Source organism: Antennarius striatus, chromosome 17, assembly GCF_040054535.1.
Source record: "Antennarius striatus isolate MH-2024 chromosome 17, ASM4005453v1, whole genome shotgun sequence".
Taxonomy (NCBI): domain Eukaryota; kingdom Metazoa; phylum Chordata; class Actinopteri; order Lophiiformes; family Antennariidae; genus Antennarius; species Antennarius striatus.
The window spans coordinates 17,853,637-17,872,972 of NC_090792.1; the positions used below are offsets into that span (position 1 = coordinate 17,853,637).

The following is a 19,336-nucleotide window of genomic DNA, read 5'->3' on the forward strand; positions in this document are numbered from 1 at the left end:
GTTCTTTCTCTCTCTTTGGTACTGGTGGTGATGTTATCTCCTCAGCAGGAGGGGAGTTCTGGTTGATGCCTGACATGAGCTCCTCTGTGCTGACTGGTTGCTGATGTCACTGTTGTCGTGGCAACCCCAAACAGGAAGTGAGTGTGGCACATTGTTGATTGTTCTTCAAGGCAGCAAGTATTCAGGAAAGTCCCAGAGTTCAACCCGAACCAGAAACCTCTGCAGAACCCTGATGCCCTCCCAAACCAGTTTGACCAGTTCTCTACCTGTAATGATTCCTAGTGCTTCTCCACGGACCAATCACAGGCCTGCTTTTGGGTTTTTTTCTTGTCCTCCAGCAGGACCTTGGCCTCCAGCTCCACCATGAGGAACCTGGGAGTTACGGAACTCCAGTACAAAACACGTTTCCTGAACTTTTTGTTTAATATCTCATGAAGCTTTATGAACTAAAATACCACAGCCGGAGTGAATTGATTGATCAGAGATCAGATATATCGATTGATCAGCTCATAATAATCAATAAAAATAGATCTTAAGTTGCTCTCCTGACTGCTGCCCTGAATGCCCGGCATCTCCAGTTCTTCTAGAAACCCTTTACCTGTGGAACCTGATGCAGATCCAGACTCCAGCTTCTGGTTCCTGAAGAATCTTATCCCATTCTTCTCGGACATGTGCCTCCAGTTCTGGAATATTCATGGTTTTCCTGCTGCAGTCGCCTTCTTCAGATCCCACCAGAGGTTTCCTATCAGTCGACTCCGACAACCTCTGGAAGGATCCAGGACTTCTTCTTCTGGAAACGTGCTTTGGTGGACTCTGAGGTCCGTTTGAGATCGTTTGGAAGCTTCATCTTCCTCACAGATAGAGAAGTCTTCATCCAGGATTTCCTGATCCTGGATCAGCTTCGTTCTTCCTCTTCCAGACATAACGCTGATCCAGAGATCCCAGAAAGTCCAGTTTGGTTGCAGGACTCTAGAGAACAGCATCCCCAACCTTCTGGGTCTGATCTAGATGGCTTTGAACTACTGGAGCCTCTTTTCTGGATCTAGACCTGATCAGAAAACCCTTCAGGACTCTAAAGCTAACATAAGACATTGAAGGTCTGAACTATATCTGATCTGTTTGTGGCGATGATGTCAGTGAAAACATTGATATCTGCTGTATTGATCAATCTAATCAGTTCTGGTGTGATTTGATTCCAACAGCTGATCAATAGTAGCTTTTGCTAACAAAGCTGATCAATAATAGAGGTTGAATTACTTTGCCTCCAACTGTAGACCCTGATCGTCTTCAGTCAGAGGGAGACGTGTCAGCTCTTGTTGCTGAGGCCTTTGGGTCCAATGCTTTGAACTCACGATGACTCAAATTCCTATCCTCACATCTACAGGAGGAAGTGCCTCACACACACACACACACACACACACACACACACACACACACACACACACACACACACACACACACACACACACGCCCGTTATCACCTGGTGTCTCCAACATATGCACACACACGCTCTTGCAGACACAACATAAATACAGGCATAAACACACTCATGCCTGTGAGAGTGCAGTGAGGGCATAATTAACATCCAGAAACCACACCAAGAGCGGGCAGCGAACCCACAATCCTGCTTTCTCCTCTGAGCTTTAAGAACACACAGCATCATGTGTGGAAGCATTCCAGCCTCTTCAAAGAGCTCGGGGTGATTACAGGGAGGGATCGTTTCGGCCGCCTCAGACTGGGACCAGAGAGAAAGCAGCTGGGGTAACTGGGTAACATCTGGCTCACCCAGAGGAAACGTCAGATCTGGTCCACAGACAATAGTTTAAATTCACACGTCTATAGATTCATGTTTCCACCATTCAGACAGTACCGGAACGTCACCCCGTTCCACCAACCTGGACTGTTTCACTGTGTGAACCTGGACTGTTTCACTGTGTGAACCTGGACTGTTTCACTATGTGAACCTGGACTGTTTCACTATGTGAACCTGGACTGTTTCACTGTGTGAACCTGGACTGTTTCACCGTGTGAACCTGGACTGTTTCACAGTATGAACCTGGACTGTTTCACCGTGTGAACCTGGACTGTTTCACAGTGTGAACCTGGACTGTTTCACCGTGTGAACCTGGACTGTTTCACAGTGTGAACCTGGACTGTTTCACCGTGTGAACCTGGACTGTTTCACAGTGTGAACCTGGACTGTTTCACAGTGTGAACCTGGACTGTTTCACCGTGTGAACCTGGACTGTTTCACTGTGTGAACCTTTAGCGGTTGTGTTGCATTCTCTTTAGATTGTGTGTGACAACACTTCAAGTGATATGGTCAGGTGTTCCAGGGGGGCGGTAATACCACCGTTCATGTGGCACTACTTCCCTACACTGCCCTCTACTGGTGGTACAGACAGTCACCTCAAACCTCCCCTGGACTCTTGGACTCCTGGACTGATTCTGTGATGTCCTGTGGACCCCCCCCCACCCAAAGCCCTCAACCACAGACCCTCACCCCCAATTGATTTGCCTCTATGGTGTACCTTCTGGGACACCTGAGCACCTCATTCGGCGCACACCCAACCAACTGACGATGTGTGTTTGGCAGCCGTGACCCCTGACCTGTTCCACCGCCAGGTGGACTCTGTTCTGTTGTCTCAGTGGGGTTGAACGCGGCTTCAAACCGTTTCTCGTAAGTGACGTCTCTGTGAGGTTTGGCGTTTGTTTCTTTTTTTTTTTTAAATGCTGTTCAGGATGGAACAACCAGTGGTGGAGCGTGGTGACACGGGTCAAACCAGGTGACACGGGTCAGTTTAGGTCAGCACCGAGAGACGATTCCAACCATGATGCCAGATAAGGGCCGGATTCAGCTGGTTTTTATTTGCAGAAGAGATTGACAGAAACCTGTCAGAGTTTAACGAGTGAAACTTCATGTTACAACATGTGACTCAAAGGGGTTTGGGTTTGGGTTTGGGTTTGGGTTTGGGATTGGGATTAGGATTGGGTTTGGGTTTGGGTTTGGTTTAGGGTTTGGGTTAGCGTTTGCATTCAGATTAAAGTTAGGGCTAGGGTTTGGGTTCAGGTTAAGATTAAGATTAGGCTTTAGATTTGGGTTTGGGTTAAGGTTAAGTTTAAGGTTAAAATTAGGGTTAGGTTTGGGGTTTGGTTTATGATTTGTGTTAGAGTTAGGGTAAGGGTTAAGGTTCGGGTTCAGGTTAAGGTTAGGGTTCAGGTCAGGGTTAATGTCTTCCAAAGGGGTCACAATGAGATACCTGGGGGGCACTTGCAACTGTGGTGCAAGGCGAAACGACCATTTGCTTTTTCTTTGACGTACCAGAATAAAGCGTAATTGCACACCCACTACAGTGGGTGGCAGTGGTGCGTGAAAGAACATACATGCACACACAAACACAGCAAAATGTGTTGTGGGGAGCAAAATGTTTTCTTGTGTCTGTTGGACTTAACAGAAACAGATTATGGTTTGAGTTTGGGTTAAGGTTAGGTTTAGGGTTTGGGTTCAGGTTAGGGTTTGGATCAAGGTGACGGGACAACCATCCCCACACGGATTGGCACTTTCATTAAAGAGATTTGTTTGAAAGCTGCCCCATCAACTATCAAACCAAATCAAGTGAAATCGAACGAAACCAAATGAAATCAACTTTATTTACAAAGCACTTTCTACACAAGAGCATGCAAGTGCTTCGCGTCATTAAAAAACAAACACAATTAAACAATTACAAAGGAAGATTTAATCATTAATATGAACCCAGGAAAACCAAATCAATAACCGATCATCGCGGTCCAGCTGTCGTCATCACGTCCTTCTTCTCGGAGCTGACCCGGGACCAGCTGATCGTTTTTACCCTGTTTTTTTTTTTTTTTTTGGGGGGGGGGGGGGTTTTGCGTTTTCCCGCTGCGCGGCCGGTATTACGGTAAAAGGGCGGGCTCTGGCCCCACATGTGCGGAGCGTTTTGATTGACATGGCGGAGTCTGGCAGTCCGCGTCGCGCCGCTCCAGCAGACAGTCGGGACAGAGCCGAGTCCGGGACTAAAGACGCGCCGGTCGTCCGCTCCAGGATCGTTTCATTCCAGCTGGGTGAGTCCCGCTCTCACACGGGTTTGACGGTCCGAAAAGGACGCGGGAAAAAAAAAGAAAAAGAAAAGTTTTGGAGCGTGGATGTGTGGGTGAGAAAGGGGTGAGAGAGTTTGGAGAGCTGACGCCGGCAGTCTGGGCCACTTGGCGAGCGCAAAGGAAAAAGGAAAAAGAGCGCAGGGGGGGTGGGGGGGTGGAGTGGGAAGCTTGTTGGGGGTGGGGGGGCAAGAAAGTTTTCATGAATTTTCTACTTTGTTTTTTTACGAGAAAATAGCGATATTATGACGTCATTTGTCCCGCGTTGTCGTGTGATTGTGGGTTGTTGGTTTTTTTTTTTTACGTCGGAGGAGTTGATGGAGCGCAACAGGAGAAAAATCCGTCTGCGCGTCGGAGCTGCAAAAAAAAAAATAAAAAAAAAATAAAAAAAGAAATCAGCGCAGTTTCTGAGACTTTTATTCTGGAAAAAGTGTGTGTGTGTGTGTGTGTGTCGTCGTTGCTTCAGATCAGGAAATGAGAAGTTTAATTGATGGAAAATAAGATGCTGACAGTCGCTTTTGACGCAGGCGGTTACGAAATCGACCCGAAAAAGTTTTTCGGGTCTCGTTTCGAGTTGTGCTGCAAAAATATTCAGGAAAAAAAAAAAAAAAGAGTAGAAAAAAGAAAGAAGAAGAAGAAAAAAAAAATCCCAACTCCAGCACAGCCTAGCATTCCTTCTAGCCTCCCTCTCTCCCCCTCTCTCTCTCTCTCTCTCTTCCAGTCTTCCTCCCTCCCTCCCTCCCTCTCCCTGACTACGTGTCTGTGTTTGTGCAGAGAGGAGAATCTGTCCGTGATGCAGACGTGGAGATCAAACATTGGTCCTCCACTGGAAGCATCGATTATCACAGAGGGGGGGGGGGTAAAGTGGGGTCAGACGGCCAGATTAGAATAAAAGTTGAATTATGACGTCATGATAAGTGGTACTGGTGTTCTGGGTTCGTTGGAGAGAGAGAGAGAGAGAAGTGTGATCCAAGCCGATGATGTCAGAGGACATTCCTCTGGTCGTTTGTGTTCATGTAGGCGAGTTCCTGCGATCAGGACCAGGATCAGAACCGTGTTCACACTTGGTCTCACACCTGTTCTCACACCTGGTCTCAGGTGTTGCTCCGACCTCCAGACGGTTTAATCATGGATGCTGAGTTGGAGGCGTGAGTTCAGGCATCGCTTGTCCATCGTGTCCCCCGTTAAACCGTCGGTCCTGTTGGTGGAACGCCGTGAAGATCCGACACAGAATCTGGATCATGTTGGTCCCGGTGTAAACTAGGTTTCACTGGTGGATCCAGATCAAGAACTTGAGGAGATCTGGATCAGTTTCAGCTCCGATTTGATCGCAGGTCAGTCTGGGTCATCGTGTTACCTCACAGCAGGGTGTGTGTGTGTGTGTGTGTGTGTCTAAACATTCTGGATCACCTGATCCAGAATATGATCCAGATCCAGATCAGATTCTTAGGTGTTCTGGATCTGATGGTGACGTCACCAGGTCCTTTTATCCAAGGGTTGTAGACCTTCTCCATCTGTCCTTCATCACATTCCTGCTGCTCCTCGTCACCGGCTCGGAATGATGGAAGCTTTCTAGGAATCCTGGGCCGACGCGTTTGGAACACCTGTGTTTACATTGTGTTTACGTTGTGTTTACGTTGTGTTTACGTTGTGTTTACATTATGTTTACGTTGTGTTTACATGTCGGAACCAATGATCTTCCTGTCCGCTGACAGAACCTCATTCTGCTCGGTGACGGGAACTCGGCTTCAGGCCCTGTAGGACCCTTCTGATTTTTACCCCCCCCCCCTCGGGTGTGACATCATCACGCTAGCGGGCCCCCCCACCACCACCACCAACACCTCTAGAGGTGGTTCTGCCCAGGTGGTCTAGGTGTCGGCGTTGGAACCCGACCCTTCCCGTCTTGGACGCTGATGTTCCTGCTGCTGCCGTCGGCCCGGTTTGTTCAGGCCGCTCCCGTGTTTGTGGACGCGTGGGGTCGGTGATGAGAGAGGTCACGGGGTCGCGTCCCACAGAGCGTCTGTAGTTTATCTGCCCCTCGTCTCCCGTTGATGCCGCTTCCCCTGTGTTGGCGGCGGCGGCGGCGGCGGCTTTACATTTAAACGGCACACGACCCTGACCTCAGCTGACCCCGAAAAACCAAATCTATTATCTATTTATTATCTATCATCTATTATCTATTTATTATCTATCATCTATCTATAATCAATTTATTATCTATCATCTATCTGGATCTATTTGATCTGGATGATGATGACGACGAAGGTTCTTCCTCTTCACTCTTTCACTTTCTGTTTCCACGTCTTCCTCTCCTCTGGTTTTTTTGTTGCCGTATCCCAGCAGCTCCTGTTTGCTCGGCACCGAGATGTGATGTTTACCCTCCTCCTCCTCCTCTTCCTCACCTCCTCCTCCTCTTCCTCACCCCCCCTTGCCCCCCCATCCAGAGACTCGTCTCTCTTCTTTTTTTTTTTTGTCTCCGCTGATAATTTCCTGCTTTGTTGACGGCTGGAGATAAAAGAAGCGTCGGGGGTTAACCCTTCACATCCTTACAGCTGAGTGTTTACATAAATGTACAGAACAGGCTTCCGTTTGTCCCAGAGCACCATGGGAAGAGGTCATGTGACCTCTCCCCCGCCCCACCCCCCTCCTAAACAGGCCCAATAGTTCTGGTTCTGAATGGGTTTAAATTCATTACATACTTTTTCGTTGCTGTCTGACTTTTTCAGGCTGCAGGCTGTGTGTGTGTGTGTGTGTGTGTGTGTGTGCGTGTTTGTGTGTGTGTGTGAGACTCCTCCCCCCTCACCCAACCCCCCCCCCCCATCCTGTGCATGCCTCTCATTTCTCCTCTTCCTTCACGGGTGTCGCTCTGATGTGTTTAGTTGGTCACGGCCGAACGCCGTCCCGATTGTGTGTCTGGAGGCCGACCCGCGGGTCGCCGTCGCCGAGGGGGCGGGGTCAGAGGGGGCGTGGCCAGAGGCGCGGTCCATCCGTCACCAGTGGCGTCTGGGCCTGCAGTCAAAATGGGGTTCAGTTCTCTGTCTCCTGACCGCCGGTGATGAGATTTCTGATTGGAGGAACGATTATTGATCCAATCAGCTGATCTGAGATCTGTTTGTTTGTTTGTTTGTTTGTTTGTTTGTTTTTCTTTAAATGCTTTCTGCCAGACACTCATAATGACATTTATATCGAATATCTCAGTTTTCAATCCGACATTTCTGCGGTTCTCCTCTGGTACCCCGCCTCACTCTTTAGATGGACCCCCCACAAATCACTGGTATGCCCCAAACACACACACACACACACACACACACACACACACACACACACACACACACACACACACACACACACAGCCCTGAACCGGTGAAATTGTGATGCTGATGGAGGACAAGGAATGTGACCCCTTGACCCCAAGCTGTGAGGAGGGGGTGTTGTGTGTGTGTGTGTGTGTGTGTGTGTGTGTGTGTGTGTGTGTGTGTGTGTGTGTGTGTGTGTGTGTGTCTTGCAGTCGTCTCTCCTTCAAGGCTCTGCTGAGCTCCTATGGAGTGTTTTGGTTGGTTAGCAGTGGAGACGTCGCTCCTCACACGGCGTTAGCCTCACGCTAGCTAGCGTCTGTGGCCGTGGCGTGATGATGTCATTATTTATATTTAAGTTAAACAGGTGTAGGGGGCGGGGCTTCAAGGAGGCCTCTGTGGTCATTGTTCTACTGTTTTCTTTCCTAAGAGCTGATTGGATGAAATATGTGGCAACACAGGTAAACACCGGTCTGGGGGGGGGGGGGGGGGTCGGTGTTGTGGCTCCAGCTGTAGCTCCGCCCACTGCCCATCGCGGCGCCATAAGAGAGGAAAAGCTAACGAATCGGATGCTGTTTGTAGCTGCAGATGAGTCACCTGATGCTCAGCTTCCTGTTAGACCATCTTCATCATCACCATCATCATCATCATCTTCGTCATCATCTTCACCTCCAGCTTCTGCCTGAATGAAAACGCCAACAGGAGTTTCTGTTACGCTCAAACGATCCGCAGCCGCCATGTTTGCACACACACACACACACACACACACACACACACACACACACACATACAGCGTGTGTATGAGAATGTGTGTGTGTGTGTGTGTGTGTGTGTGTGTGTGTAGGAAGTGGCCGTGTTTGTTTAAACTAAGCACGCTCAGCCATGTGGGACAATTTAGCGGGAATGAAGTACCCCCCACCCTCTTCCCCCCCCCCCCATCCCGCCAAACCCCCTCCTCCACCCGAGCAGACCCTTCTGAATGAGCTGCTGTTTGAAGGCAGAAGGGAAGTAGGTCTGGTGGAGGGGTGGGGGTGGGGGGGTCGGTCATGTGACTCGGCGAGGGCTGATCCCAGGTCTGCAGAACCCGGACCTCCTGGACTGGACTATTTATGTGGTTATATGCATTTCTGGTCCAAGGACATACTGGTCCAGACTGACCCCCCGATGGAGCACCATGGGGTTGGGGGGGGGGGGGGGGGGGCAGGATGAAGACAAAAGGAGAAGAAAATCTGGCAGCAGCGCCACAAACAAGTGTGTGAGTCACTGGTCATGAGAGAAGCTACTTCCCCTCTAGAGTCGGCGTTCAGCGGCGGTCTGGAAGAACGAGAGGCAGAACAGAGTCCTGGGGGAGGGGTGGGGGGGGGTCTGGATCTTCTGGTGACAGATCTCCTATCTTTGAGGGGGGGGGGAGTGTCGTGAGACTGGAAGCTTCCTGCTGACGTCGCTGCTGCGTGGCGACGTGGCATCGGCCTGCTGGTTCCTCCGCTGCGGGTTTCCTGGTTTATGGCCTGCTGCCCCCCCACTCCACCCCCACAACACACACACACACACAACCACACACACAGCCCACAGCTGCAGGAGGAGCGCTCGCTGGCAGATGTTCACATCTGGAGCTAGCTGCTAACGGCTAACACACAGGGGTCGATTGTGGACGAGTAGCGCCGCTGTCCGCCGTGACAGGCAGGACTAATGTTTGTTCTGGAGCAATAACACACTCAGGATTACACACACACACACACACACACACACACCATGACCCCCCCACCCCACCCCCCTCCACCACCTCCCTCCATCCTGCCTTGCTGTTAGTCTCGTTGGATCCACCTCACAGCAACCGGATCCACTGGATCCACTCAGGGAAGTGAAGCTCCGCCTTTTCCCTGAAGGAAACCAACACCGCCGCCGCCCCCCCCCCACACACACACACACACACACCCTCCACCTTTTCTTTCTCTTTGACCTCTCTCCTGTGATCCGCTGCGTTCAGGGTGTTGTCCTGATCCTGTGTCAGTTATGTAACCGTAGCCTCTGCATGGGAAGCGGACCGCCGCTCCAGCTCCCCGCCCACCGTCCAGGGCGGCAGCCAATGGAGAGAGCCCGTGTCTTCTCCCCCTGGTAGCCAATGGGAGAACGGGAAGTGTGTTTTGACAAGGCGGTGGAATGTTGGGGAGGTGGGGTCTTTCCAGGAAGTTGATGGCAGTGGAAGTCAGATCCGGGACTCTTTGGCTGAGGTACTTATTAGGCAGAAGGGGAAGAGACTGAATGTGGGAGGAAGCTGGTCGGACCAGAACTATCTGACTCTAACTGGACCCGCATTCATCTACCATGAAGCCTCAGAGCGAAGAGGCGCACCTGACCCACTTCCTGTCCGACGCAAGCGGCGCCGGACAACGTGAAGACACACCCTGAAGTGTGCGTGTCGTTTTTTAAATCACCTCTTTAACATCTCCGATCCTTAAAGAGTCAACGTGAAAATATAGCCTGTACGCTGATATACATCCCATAATTCATCAGACGTCTGTGTATAGTTCTCAGGTATTCCAGGTCATGGTTATCCAAGAGGCTTCTTCAGTTTTTCTTCAATTTAATTCTGGTAATTCATCAAAGTAGCTTCTCCAAAAAAACATTAACGCCGTTCACCCCCTGATGTCACGCTCGGTGTCAGCGGGGCGGGGGTCACAGGAGGGGCAAGGAGGCAATGCTCATCTGGAAGCCGTTGGCTGGCTAGCTGATTGATGGGTGAGGAGAGTTGGGGAGGATGACTGGGGTGGGGGGGTGCTCTTTGCCCCAGGTGATTATTTTCTGGATGGGTTGGGGGGGGGCTGACGTTGTCGTTCGCCCAGCCGAGTCCGGACTTGTCGGCGCTCCGGCTGCACAGACTCCTCTGCAGAACGAGGGAGTCTTCGGAGGACGTAGTGGAAACAGCGGATTGATTACACGCAGCGTGACGCTTTAAAGATTCCATCGGCCCTGGAGACGATCTCTGCACGCCGTTAAAAAGATCGTCATCTGCAATTTATTTATGTGCAACATGCAGGAAGACGACCGCGGGACGAGTCCGGAGGCCCTTGAAAGCTGGGAGACGCTCCACTGGAAGACGTGGCAGCAGCTGGAGGACGAGGGTTCCTCGCGCCGCTGCTGCTAGTTTAAATCCCTGGTTGTTTTTTCTTTTCGCATTCACACATTAAATAAATTAGGCTTTGGAACCGGCAAGACTGTTGCTGTACTTTTGTGTGCTCGTTGTTGGGGTATCTCTTCTAGACATCAGCCGCTGATCTGGATCCAGGTCCAGAAACACCTGGTGGGAAACTTGCAGCCAGCAGTGCGGCTAACATTAGCGCAGCTGCAGCCAGAGGTGCTGCTAATATTAGCAAGTCTGCAGCCACTGCTGATATTAGCATGACTGCAGCCAGAGGTGCTGCTAGCCTTAGCTCGGCTGCAGCCACAGGTGCTGCTAATATTAGCACAGCTGCAGCCACAGGTGCTGCTAATATTAGCAAGTCTGCAGCCACTGCTGATATTAGCATGACTGCAGCCAGAGGTGCTGCTAGCGTTAGCACAGCTGCAGCCACAGGTGCTGCTAGTGTTAGCAAGTCTGCAGCCACTGCTAATATTAGCACAGCTGCAGCCAGAGGTGCTGCTAATGTTAGCAAGTCTGCAGCCACTGCTAATATTAGCATGGCTGCAGCCAGAGGTGCTGCTAGCGTTAGCACGGCTGCAGCCAGAGGTGCTGCTAATATTAGCATGGCTGCAACTAATGCACTTGTTTAAATGGAGCTCGAAATGATTGTTGTCGTTTGATCCCGTTTTGCACGGCGTGCTGCAACACGCCGATGTAAACCATCACACCTCAGCTCGGCGAACGCCGTCCTACGCTCTGACATCACATCCTGCGGCGGCGCTGTGGGTTATTTCAAAGTAAACACAGAACGTGGCGTAGACATCCGTCTTTGTTGCGCCGCTAAAAAAGACCGTCTATCTGCCGGAGGCTAAAGGTTCTAATTATAAGGAACTGATTAGAACGCTGCTCCCAGCTGATTGGCCGAGGCATTCCCCCACTGCTGTCAGGTGTGGTTTCTTCAGGTGCATCGTCACCTATGACCTCAGTTGGAGGAGCTGAGCTTGTTCATACACGGTGTGGAAGCGTGCGCGCTTACATCGTCGCATTCCGCTCCACCCGCTCCGACTTCTTCTTCTTCTTCATGGATGACATATCATTACAGCAATTACAGGGCAGGAGGACTTGGACCGTAGACACTCGGAGGCGTCTTCTTCTTCTTCTTCTTCTTCTTCTTCTGGGGCCAAAAAGCATGGAGGCAAACTGGAGCCGCTTCTCCTCGTTCGTCGCCTCTTTCAGCACCGAAAGCTGCCAGCCGACGTGGGAACCTGAAGAGGTTCCATCTTTTTCTAAATCCCTCCTCTGTGTGAGCACAAGCACAGCATTCCTCTCCACCCGTCTTCCCCCCCCCACCCCACCCATCCACCCACCCACCCCCCCGTCTCTCTCTCCCTCTGGTATAAAGGTGCTCTCACTCGGCTACACTGAATACCTTTTGTAAAAGGAGCCGGGGGTGAATGGGAGTGGTGTCGCTGGCAGTTTCCCACCATATTTAGAAGCCATCCTCCTCCCCCCCCCTCCATCTTTCCTCCGCTCACACTGATGCGTCTGTGCTGAATGCCAGCGCAGATTAAAGATGTCAGTTGTCGAGGTGTTTTTTTTGTGGGTTTTTTTTAAAAGAACTCGCCGTCATGTGACACCTGAGGTTCCTCGGATGAGGAGGGCGAGTATCTCCACGATAGATTCGCTCACGCCGCGGGAGATCGAAACCATAATAATAATAATAATAATAATATTAAATATTATTTAATATTATAATATTAATATTAAATATTATTTAATATTATAATATTGATAATTATATTATTATGAAATATTCTCTCTCCAAACATCCTCCTGTCAGACGGGCAGTGAACGCACCGCCTGACCCCTGGCGGGGGTGCGTCCACTGCCGTGTGATGTAAACAAAAATGACTGCGAAAAAGGCCAAGATTTCTACGTCTTCCTCCAGGCAGCAGCTCTCGTTAGTCTTACGAGGAACGTGATACCGGTAAAAAAAAATAGAAAAAGTTCTCCCTTCATCGGCCGTCACCGCCAACTTCCTTTTGTTTTACCAGAGAAGCCACAAAAACACGTCAAACAAAACATCAAAAGACGTTTGGCTTCCTGAACCGCCCTCTCATCCCAGGTGGGTAGGAGGAGTCTAAATGAGGGGGGAGGAGCTATAGCCGTCCCGTCATTTTTTTAGCTTCCTCAGAAAGCCGTCTGCTTTTATGGACTTTCCTTGTTTGTGTTTATTTTGTTTCCGTGGTTACAAGTTGACTTGCATCTCCTTCTGGGTTTGTCTCAGGAAGGTTTCAGGGGTGTACATCAGGGACTATTTTATTTAAATGCAGGGGGTGGGGGGGGTCCTGATACTGCTGAGTCATGATTGTAAAGCTCCAACACAGACCGTGTGTGTGTGTGTGTGTGTGTGTGTGTGTGTGTGAGAGAGAATGATGAATACATGTATGAGTAATGATGTCGTTATGAGGTCAGAGCTACCTCTGAATATCTGCGGCTTCTGTCTGTTTCTCTGTGCAGCTTTTATATTAGAGGAAGTTTCCATGATTAAGCACACACACACACACACACACACACACACACACACACACACACACACACATTGAGTAATTGTTTTTTGATTCAACACGGAAAAGTTTTTTTTTTATTTTTTTTTTTTATCCCTGATGGGAATCAATCAAGACATTACACGAACAGTCACCACAGGTCAAAGGTCATCCCCACCTCTAAAGTGCTGGTTGTTTTGAATAAATATGGATCACATAAACGTCTGCAGGTATTTCCGGTCTCGTCTGCTGGGTGATTCTCAACAGACTGTTTGTGTTACGACGATTTTGACTCAATTTGAGCTGCAATTAGAGCGACTCCCCCTTAGAATCCAGTTTCAACTTTTGTCTGTCTCTCTTTGATGTGCAGCGTCCGGGGGGGGTGGGTGGCTGTTAATGAGCTGTGGTTAGCAGCATTGTTAGCGTAGCATTGGTATCTGGAGGCAGCAGGAAGTGACTGAACCGTTGACCAAATTTGCTCTAAAGTCTGCCACAGGATTTTTTACTGCTGTTTAAAATAAAATCAGATGCGTCGACGCTGGAGGCGTCACGACGGAGCGCTCTCTGCTGGTGAAACACTAGTGATGCAAGGTGGAGGAGCCGTTTTCACTGTGCGAACTTGGACTGTTTCACCGTGTGAACCTGGACTGTTTCACCGTGTGAACCTGGACTGTTTCACCGACAGATCCTGTCGTGCCATAGATCTAAACCGTTGAGGAAGCAAAGCTGCTGTGCATTATGGGTAAATGTCAGAGACACTTCTGGTTTCTGCTGGGGGTGGGGGTGGGGTGGGGGGGTCACCTCAGGTGATGTTTTCCTCATTATTAATGGATTATTTCATCAGCTGCTAATCAGAACCATCATTTTTCTGGTGGATCTGAGTCTTCTGATTGGCTGAATCAGCAAAACTATTACATGTAGGATGAAGAGCAGCCCCGCCCCCACCCTCCTCCTCCTCCTCCTCCTCCTCCTCCACATAATCCTGTACCAGGACTACCAGGAATAGTCAATAATAAATAGATATAACGCAACGCATTTAATCATAAACGGTACGGTTCTCACATTCTTGTCAGGGCGCATCTGTGTGTGTGTGTGTGTGTGTGTACCACGTGCACACCCGGCATTGGTTTTCTTTGTGTGTGTGTGTGTGTGTGTGTGTGTGTGTCCTTGCCCTGCAGCCAATGAGGTGAAGCCGTGTTATTTTCCACTTAGATGAATGGCCTGGGTTGTTTTTATGCGTTCTGGTTTCGCTGCTGTTATTACCGACGCTCCACTTTTAGCTCTGGTTTAGTGACCCTAGAAGGCCTCCGTAGTTCCTGCTGCCGATGTGTTTCCAGGGCCAACAGCGGGGGCCAGTTATCTCCTTCACCTCATTCATCTTGGATAACGAGTCCCTCAGACAGGAAGTGGAGCGCTGATGTCACGGGCCTGCTGCTGCTGCTGCTGATGGAGCTCGTTTCTTTTCTTCCTCGCGCCGACGTGACGGGACTTGTCTCGCCCCCGACAGAGCCTCGCAGTCGGGCTGAAAAACGTTCCCTCGCGCTTTTATAAGAACGTCAGCTGACTAGCGCCGTTTGCCAAGGCGTCCTGAATGAAAACGTGTGATTTTTCACCAGTTATTCATCAGCGGATGCGATTCAGAAAAACCTTTACAACCCATTCATTCAGGGAGTGTATCCCTACGCCAAGGCTGCGGAACGACCTCCTGAATCCACCTGAAAATCTAGTCCCGTTTCCTAGCAGGAAGTCAGGCTCTGTTTGCAAACAAACAAACAAAACGCCACCTGATTGGTGGAGGTCAGACTCGCTGATGACACCCTGATCGACTTCACCTGGAGGGCGACGCGGCGAGTATCCCTCCGCCGGTCCTGATCCGGTCATCAGTGCCGTTCTGATAGAACGAAACCCAGTAATTGGAACCAGGTGCGGTGCCGGGGGGTTGCCATGGTGACGTTGTGAAAAGCAGGCCTCGTAAACGCGTTAAAGAGGATGGGGTGTTTTCTTCTGGATCGCCTCAGCATCTGTTGTCAATAAACTAATCAAAAGCATCAGGAGTAGAGCTGCAGGCATTGATTATCCTAATAATCGATTAGTCTGTTGATACTGGGATTATTAAGAGTAACTGAATATGTAAATGAGGTAGGAGGGAGAAGGAAGAGGTTTGTTAAACAGCTGTTTCCCCTTATGGACACCCTGTTTATGTGGAGTAATAAAATAATAACAACAACAACCAATAATAATAATAATAATAATAAAAATAATAATAATAATAATAATAAAATTATTCATTACAAACTTGTTACAGCTGGATTTAAAGAAAATGTCAAAACTGAAATGAAATATGTGTGTGTGTGTGTGTGTGTGTGTGTGTGTGTGTGTGTGTTTCTGTATCTGTGTGTGCGAGACTGACCTCTCTCCCTGGCTCCTCCCCCTCAGGTCGGGCGGGTCAGTGAATTTCTCCATGAATGTACGTCACATTGGTGATGACAGACCACATTCCACTGGACTTGGCTCCGCCCCCCCTCCTGAATGGGGAGGTGCCTCTGATGCCGCACATGGTTAACGGCGACGCAGCGCAGCAGGTAAACACACACACACACACACACACACCTGTTTGATCATGTGACTCGTGGCGTCAGATGTCGTCAACACGGACTTATCTGATTGGTCGATGGGAAGAAATGATCTGAAGGATCCCGGGTGATCAATCGCCTCCAATCCTATCAGTTCAGTGAGCTTCACCTGATTGGTTCTGTCGTCAATGAGCTTCACCTGATTGGTTCTGTCGTTAATGATCCTCAGGTGATTGGTTGTGCCGTCAGTGAACCAAATAAAGGGTTGATTAATATTTAGTTATTGGTTATTATTGATTATTATTATGATTATCAGGTGATTGATTCTGCCATTAGTGAACTGCAGGTAATTGGTTCTGCACTTATCAAGCCTCAGATGATTGGTTCTGCCGTTAATGAGTATCAGGTGCTTCTCACTGGTTGATTATTGACCAATCAGAATAAAGATGCGCCAATGGAGGGTTAAAGCAGCAACGGGGGCTAGGTATCTGGGTTAGGTGTGATTATTATGGGATGCACAGTTTCCAAGAGGACACGGACGTAAACTGGTGACTGGTTGGTCTTTTCCTGTCTGAACTTTTAAACAAGTCGAATGTAAACAGAGGATTAACCCTTTAACGGCGTCCCCTGGATCCTGGGATCAGACCCTCTACCGACACGACCACATGGTCACATGTGGGGGTTTTCTCAGTCCTTGGGTCGCCCTGTACTATGCTGGGGTTCCTATGGCAACAGCAGCCACTGCAGCAGACAGAGCAGGAAGTAAGTGTGTGTATGTATGTGTGTGTGTGTGTGTGTGGAGTAGGTTAGCAGTGAGATGGGAGAGCGTGCGGTCGCTCAAGAGGAAGGCAAGATCACACGACGGCACACCTGTAGACAGGGCAGTGTGTGTCTGAATGAGTGTGTGGGTGTGTGTGTGTTTGTGTGTTTGTGTGTGTGTGTGAGAGAGAGAGATGGAGGGTCACTTATTTCATGTCTACAGCCACGTGTACTCACTCAGCAACGCGTACGCCGACAACATGACGGTGAGTCGCATGAATCCTCGACCTCCCGGCTTTAGCAGCATCCTCTCATCCGTTAGCGAATCGAACGGCTCCGTCTGTGTCGACGCCCGGCGGAGGGACGGACGCTGACGGTGGCTGACGGAGATGTTTGACGCGTGTGTACCTGTGTGTGCAGGTGATCCTGGTGCAGGTGAACCCGGGGGAGACGTTCACCATCCGGGCAGAGGACGGCTCGCTGCAGTGCATCCAGGGTGAGTCCAGCTCAGACGCGTCGCTCGTTAGCATCGAGTCCAGATGTGGACACGTGTGTTACCATGGTAACGCGGAGACCTCCTCTTCCATTTAAATGTGTTTGGGGTTGTGTAAACGTGTCGACGTGCCACCGCGACCAAGTCACATGCAGATGCTGAACCGGATTTAGCATGTTAGCAGGGTGTTAGCACAAGATGGCAGGTTTGCATTCAGGCTATGTCTAGTGTCAGATATAACATCGTCATTTAGCATTTTAGCAGGGAGCTAGCATAAAATAGTTGATTAATGGTCTATTATCAGGGCTATGTTTAGCGTCAGTACACTAACACAGGTATGACATCATCATTTAGCATGTTAGCATGGTGTTAGCACAAGACAGGATTATCATTCTGCTATCAGGCTATGTTTAGTCTCGGTACACCCTCACATTTAGCATGTTAGCAGGGTGCTAGCACAAGCTAGTTGATTAATGTTCTGTTTTCAGGCTATGCTTAGTCTCAGCGCACTGTCACAGGTATGACATCATCATTTAGCATGTTAGCAGGGTGCTAGCACAAAACAGAGGACTAGCATTTTGCTGGCTGGCTATATTTTGTCTCGGTAGGGCTTCACATTTAGGATGTTAGCAGCGCGCTAGCACAAGACGACATGTTAGCATTCGTTAATCTGATCAACCTGCAGAAAATTTTCTTGGGTAGTTAGCTGGAGTTAGCGTCTAGCTAATAACAAGGAGGTTCTGGATAGTAGCCGTGCCTCCTTCAGGATGGTCATGTCTTTGGCTCAGTTCTGGGAGTTCTGTCTTTGATGGAAGCAGGCAGCTGGAATTCCCCCGTCTTGAGTCTCACTTTGATGATGTCATCACCAAGTCGTTTCTCCGCATCTCTGAAAGGCATCTTTGTCTTCCTCTCTCTCTGTCCCTGTGTGTTTCTTGGTGTGGTTTTCTTTTGCTGGAGCGGTTCTGGCCCCCCCCCCACTCTGTTGTGACCACTTCCATCCCATCTCCTTTCTGTTCGCTGCGTAATTCAATTTCTGCCTGAAATCAGCGGATTGGACATGATGGACCTCTGAGGCTCAGATGCACCAGATAGCATCTACAGCCGTGTTTATAGAGGGACTGGCTCATTTGGGGAGGGGGGGGGGTTGGACCAGGTACCGGTTCCCCTGAGATCAGAACCACTACCGATTGTTTGATTCCCAGTTCTCATTTTAACAGTAGGGGGCAGCAAATTGATAGCGTAGACTGTTAGCGGCTAACTCAAACAGGAAGTAAACGTGTGCAGATTGCATCGACGTTCTGAGGTCCAGGAAAATGACATCATCATGCAGAGAGATTGTTGTGGTCATGTGACTTCTCAACTGGACGGCAACGGAATAAGTTGCATTAGCATGCTAGCATGCCAGGCAATCGCTGGTAGGTTTGCGTCCCCTTGAAGGGTAAAGGGTTTGATACCCAAGTCCCGACTGAAGTCGAAGAAAAGATCGGGTATCCCAACGGGATTCCGTGATCCACTGCGAAGTTTTTCCAGACTTTTCCGCATTGATCGGTACCTCCAACTAGCGCTAGCCTCCAAGGAAGAGCGGATTGAACACTCTGGTTGTGTCGTTCTGTCCGAGTCTGAGTCTATTTGAGAACCTCGTCCTCCACGATGGGCGGGGTCCTCTTTGAATGCACGTATTATTAATGTAGGGGCCACACACACACACACACACACACACACACACACACACACACGGCATCCCCTCTGGAGGAGGTCAGCGGGTTTAATGAGAGGTGGGGAGCGTTGAGACGGAGCCTCGGCATGATTACTGAGACGTTTGTCCACGCATGTGAGCTGCCAGTGTGAGATTAGAGCCTCCACTCAGGAACCAGCGGTTATATAAAGTAACCTCTGTTTAGCTGCTGCTGCTACCAGCAGAGCCACGCAGCCTGGCGACGACGGCCTAGCAACCGGAGAACATCTTTTCATGTGAGCCTCTTCTGCTAACCTTCCCCTCCCCCCCACCTCAGTTTTAAACATCATATATGGGGGGGGGGGGTGTCTTTTAGAACAACGTTGACTTCACCGATGAGCTTTTTTACCGTTGTGATGCTAACTAGCGTTAGCTTTGGCGCCACACCGAAGCTAATTCTGGCCAGCGTTAGTCAGCGTTCCATCACTCGATGCTGGTGGGAGGGGTCCCGCCTCCCACCAGTACTCCCAGTCTCACCCTGTTGCTCTCATGTGTATACCCTCCTGCCCCCTCCCCCATCGCCCTTTCTCCGTCCCTCCCCCCACTAAGAGCGTTCTCCCCAGCTTTCCCACACTCACTTCAAAAGCCGGGCGGTGGAGGGTGTGTTCGAGCACCCTGCTCTGGAATGCGTGTGTTTTACGGGCCGTGTTGGTTTACTGTGTTGTTTGCTCTCTGCTGGACTTTTATGAGGGCTGATGA

At 49.8% G+C, this 19,336-nt stretch overlaps 1 protein-coding gene across 1 annotated transcript in view; it reads left to right on the forward strand.

The window, feature by feature from the left end:
- Positions 1-3,893: 3,893 nt before the first annotated feature.
- Positions 3,894-19,336, forward strand: part of fndc3ba (fibronectin type III domain containing 3Ba) — a 44,990-nt gene continuing 29,547 nt past the window's right edge. Inside the window, exons 1-3 of the mRNA XM_068338572.1 lie at positions 3,894-4,084; positions 15,514-15,659; positions 16,830-16,905. Coding sequence (XP_068194673.1) covers positions 15,543-15,659; positions 16,830-16,905 — 193 coding nt within the window. The 5' untranslated portion in view covers positions 3,894-4,084; positions 15,514-15,542. The remainder of the gene's footprint in view (positions 4,085-15,513; positions 15,660-16,829; positions 16,906-19,336) is intronic.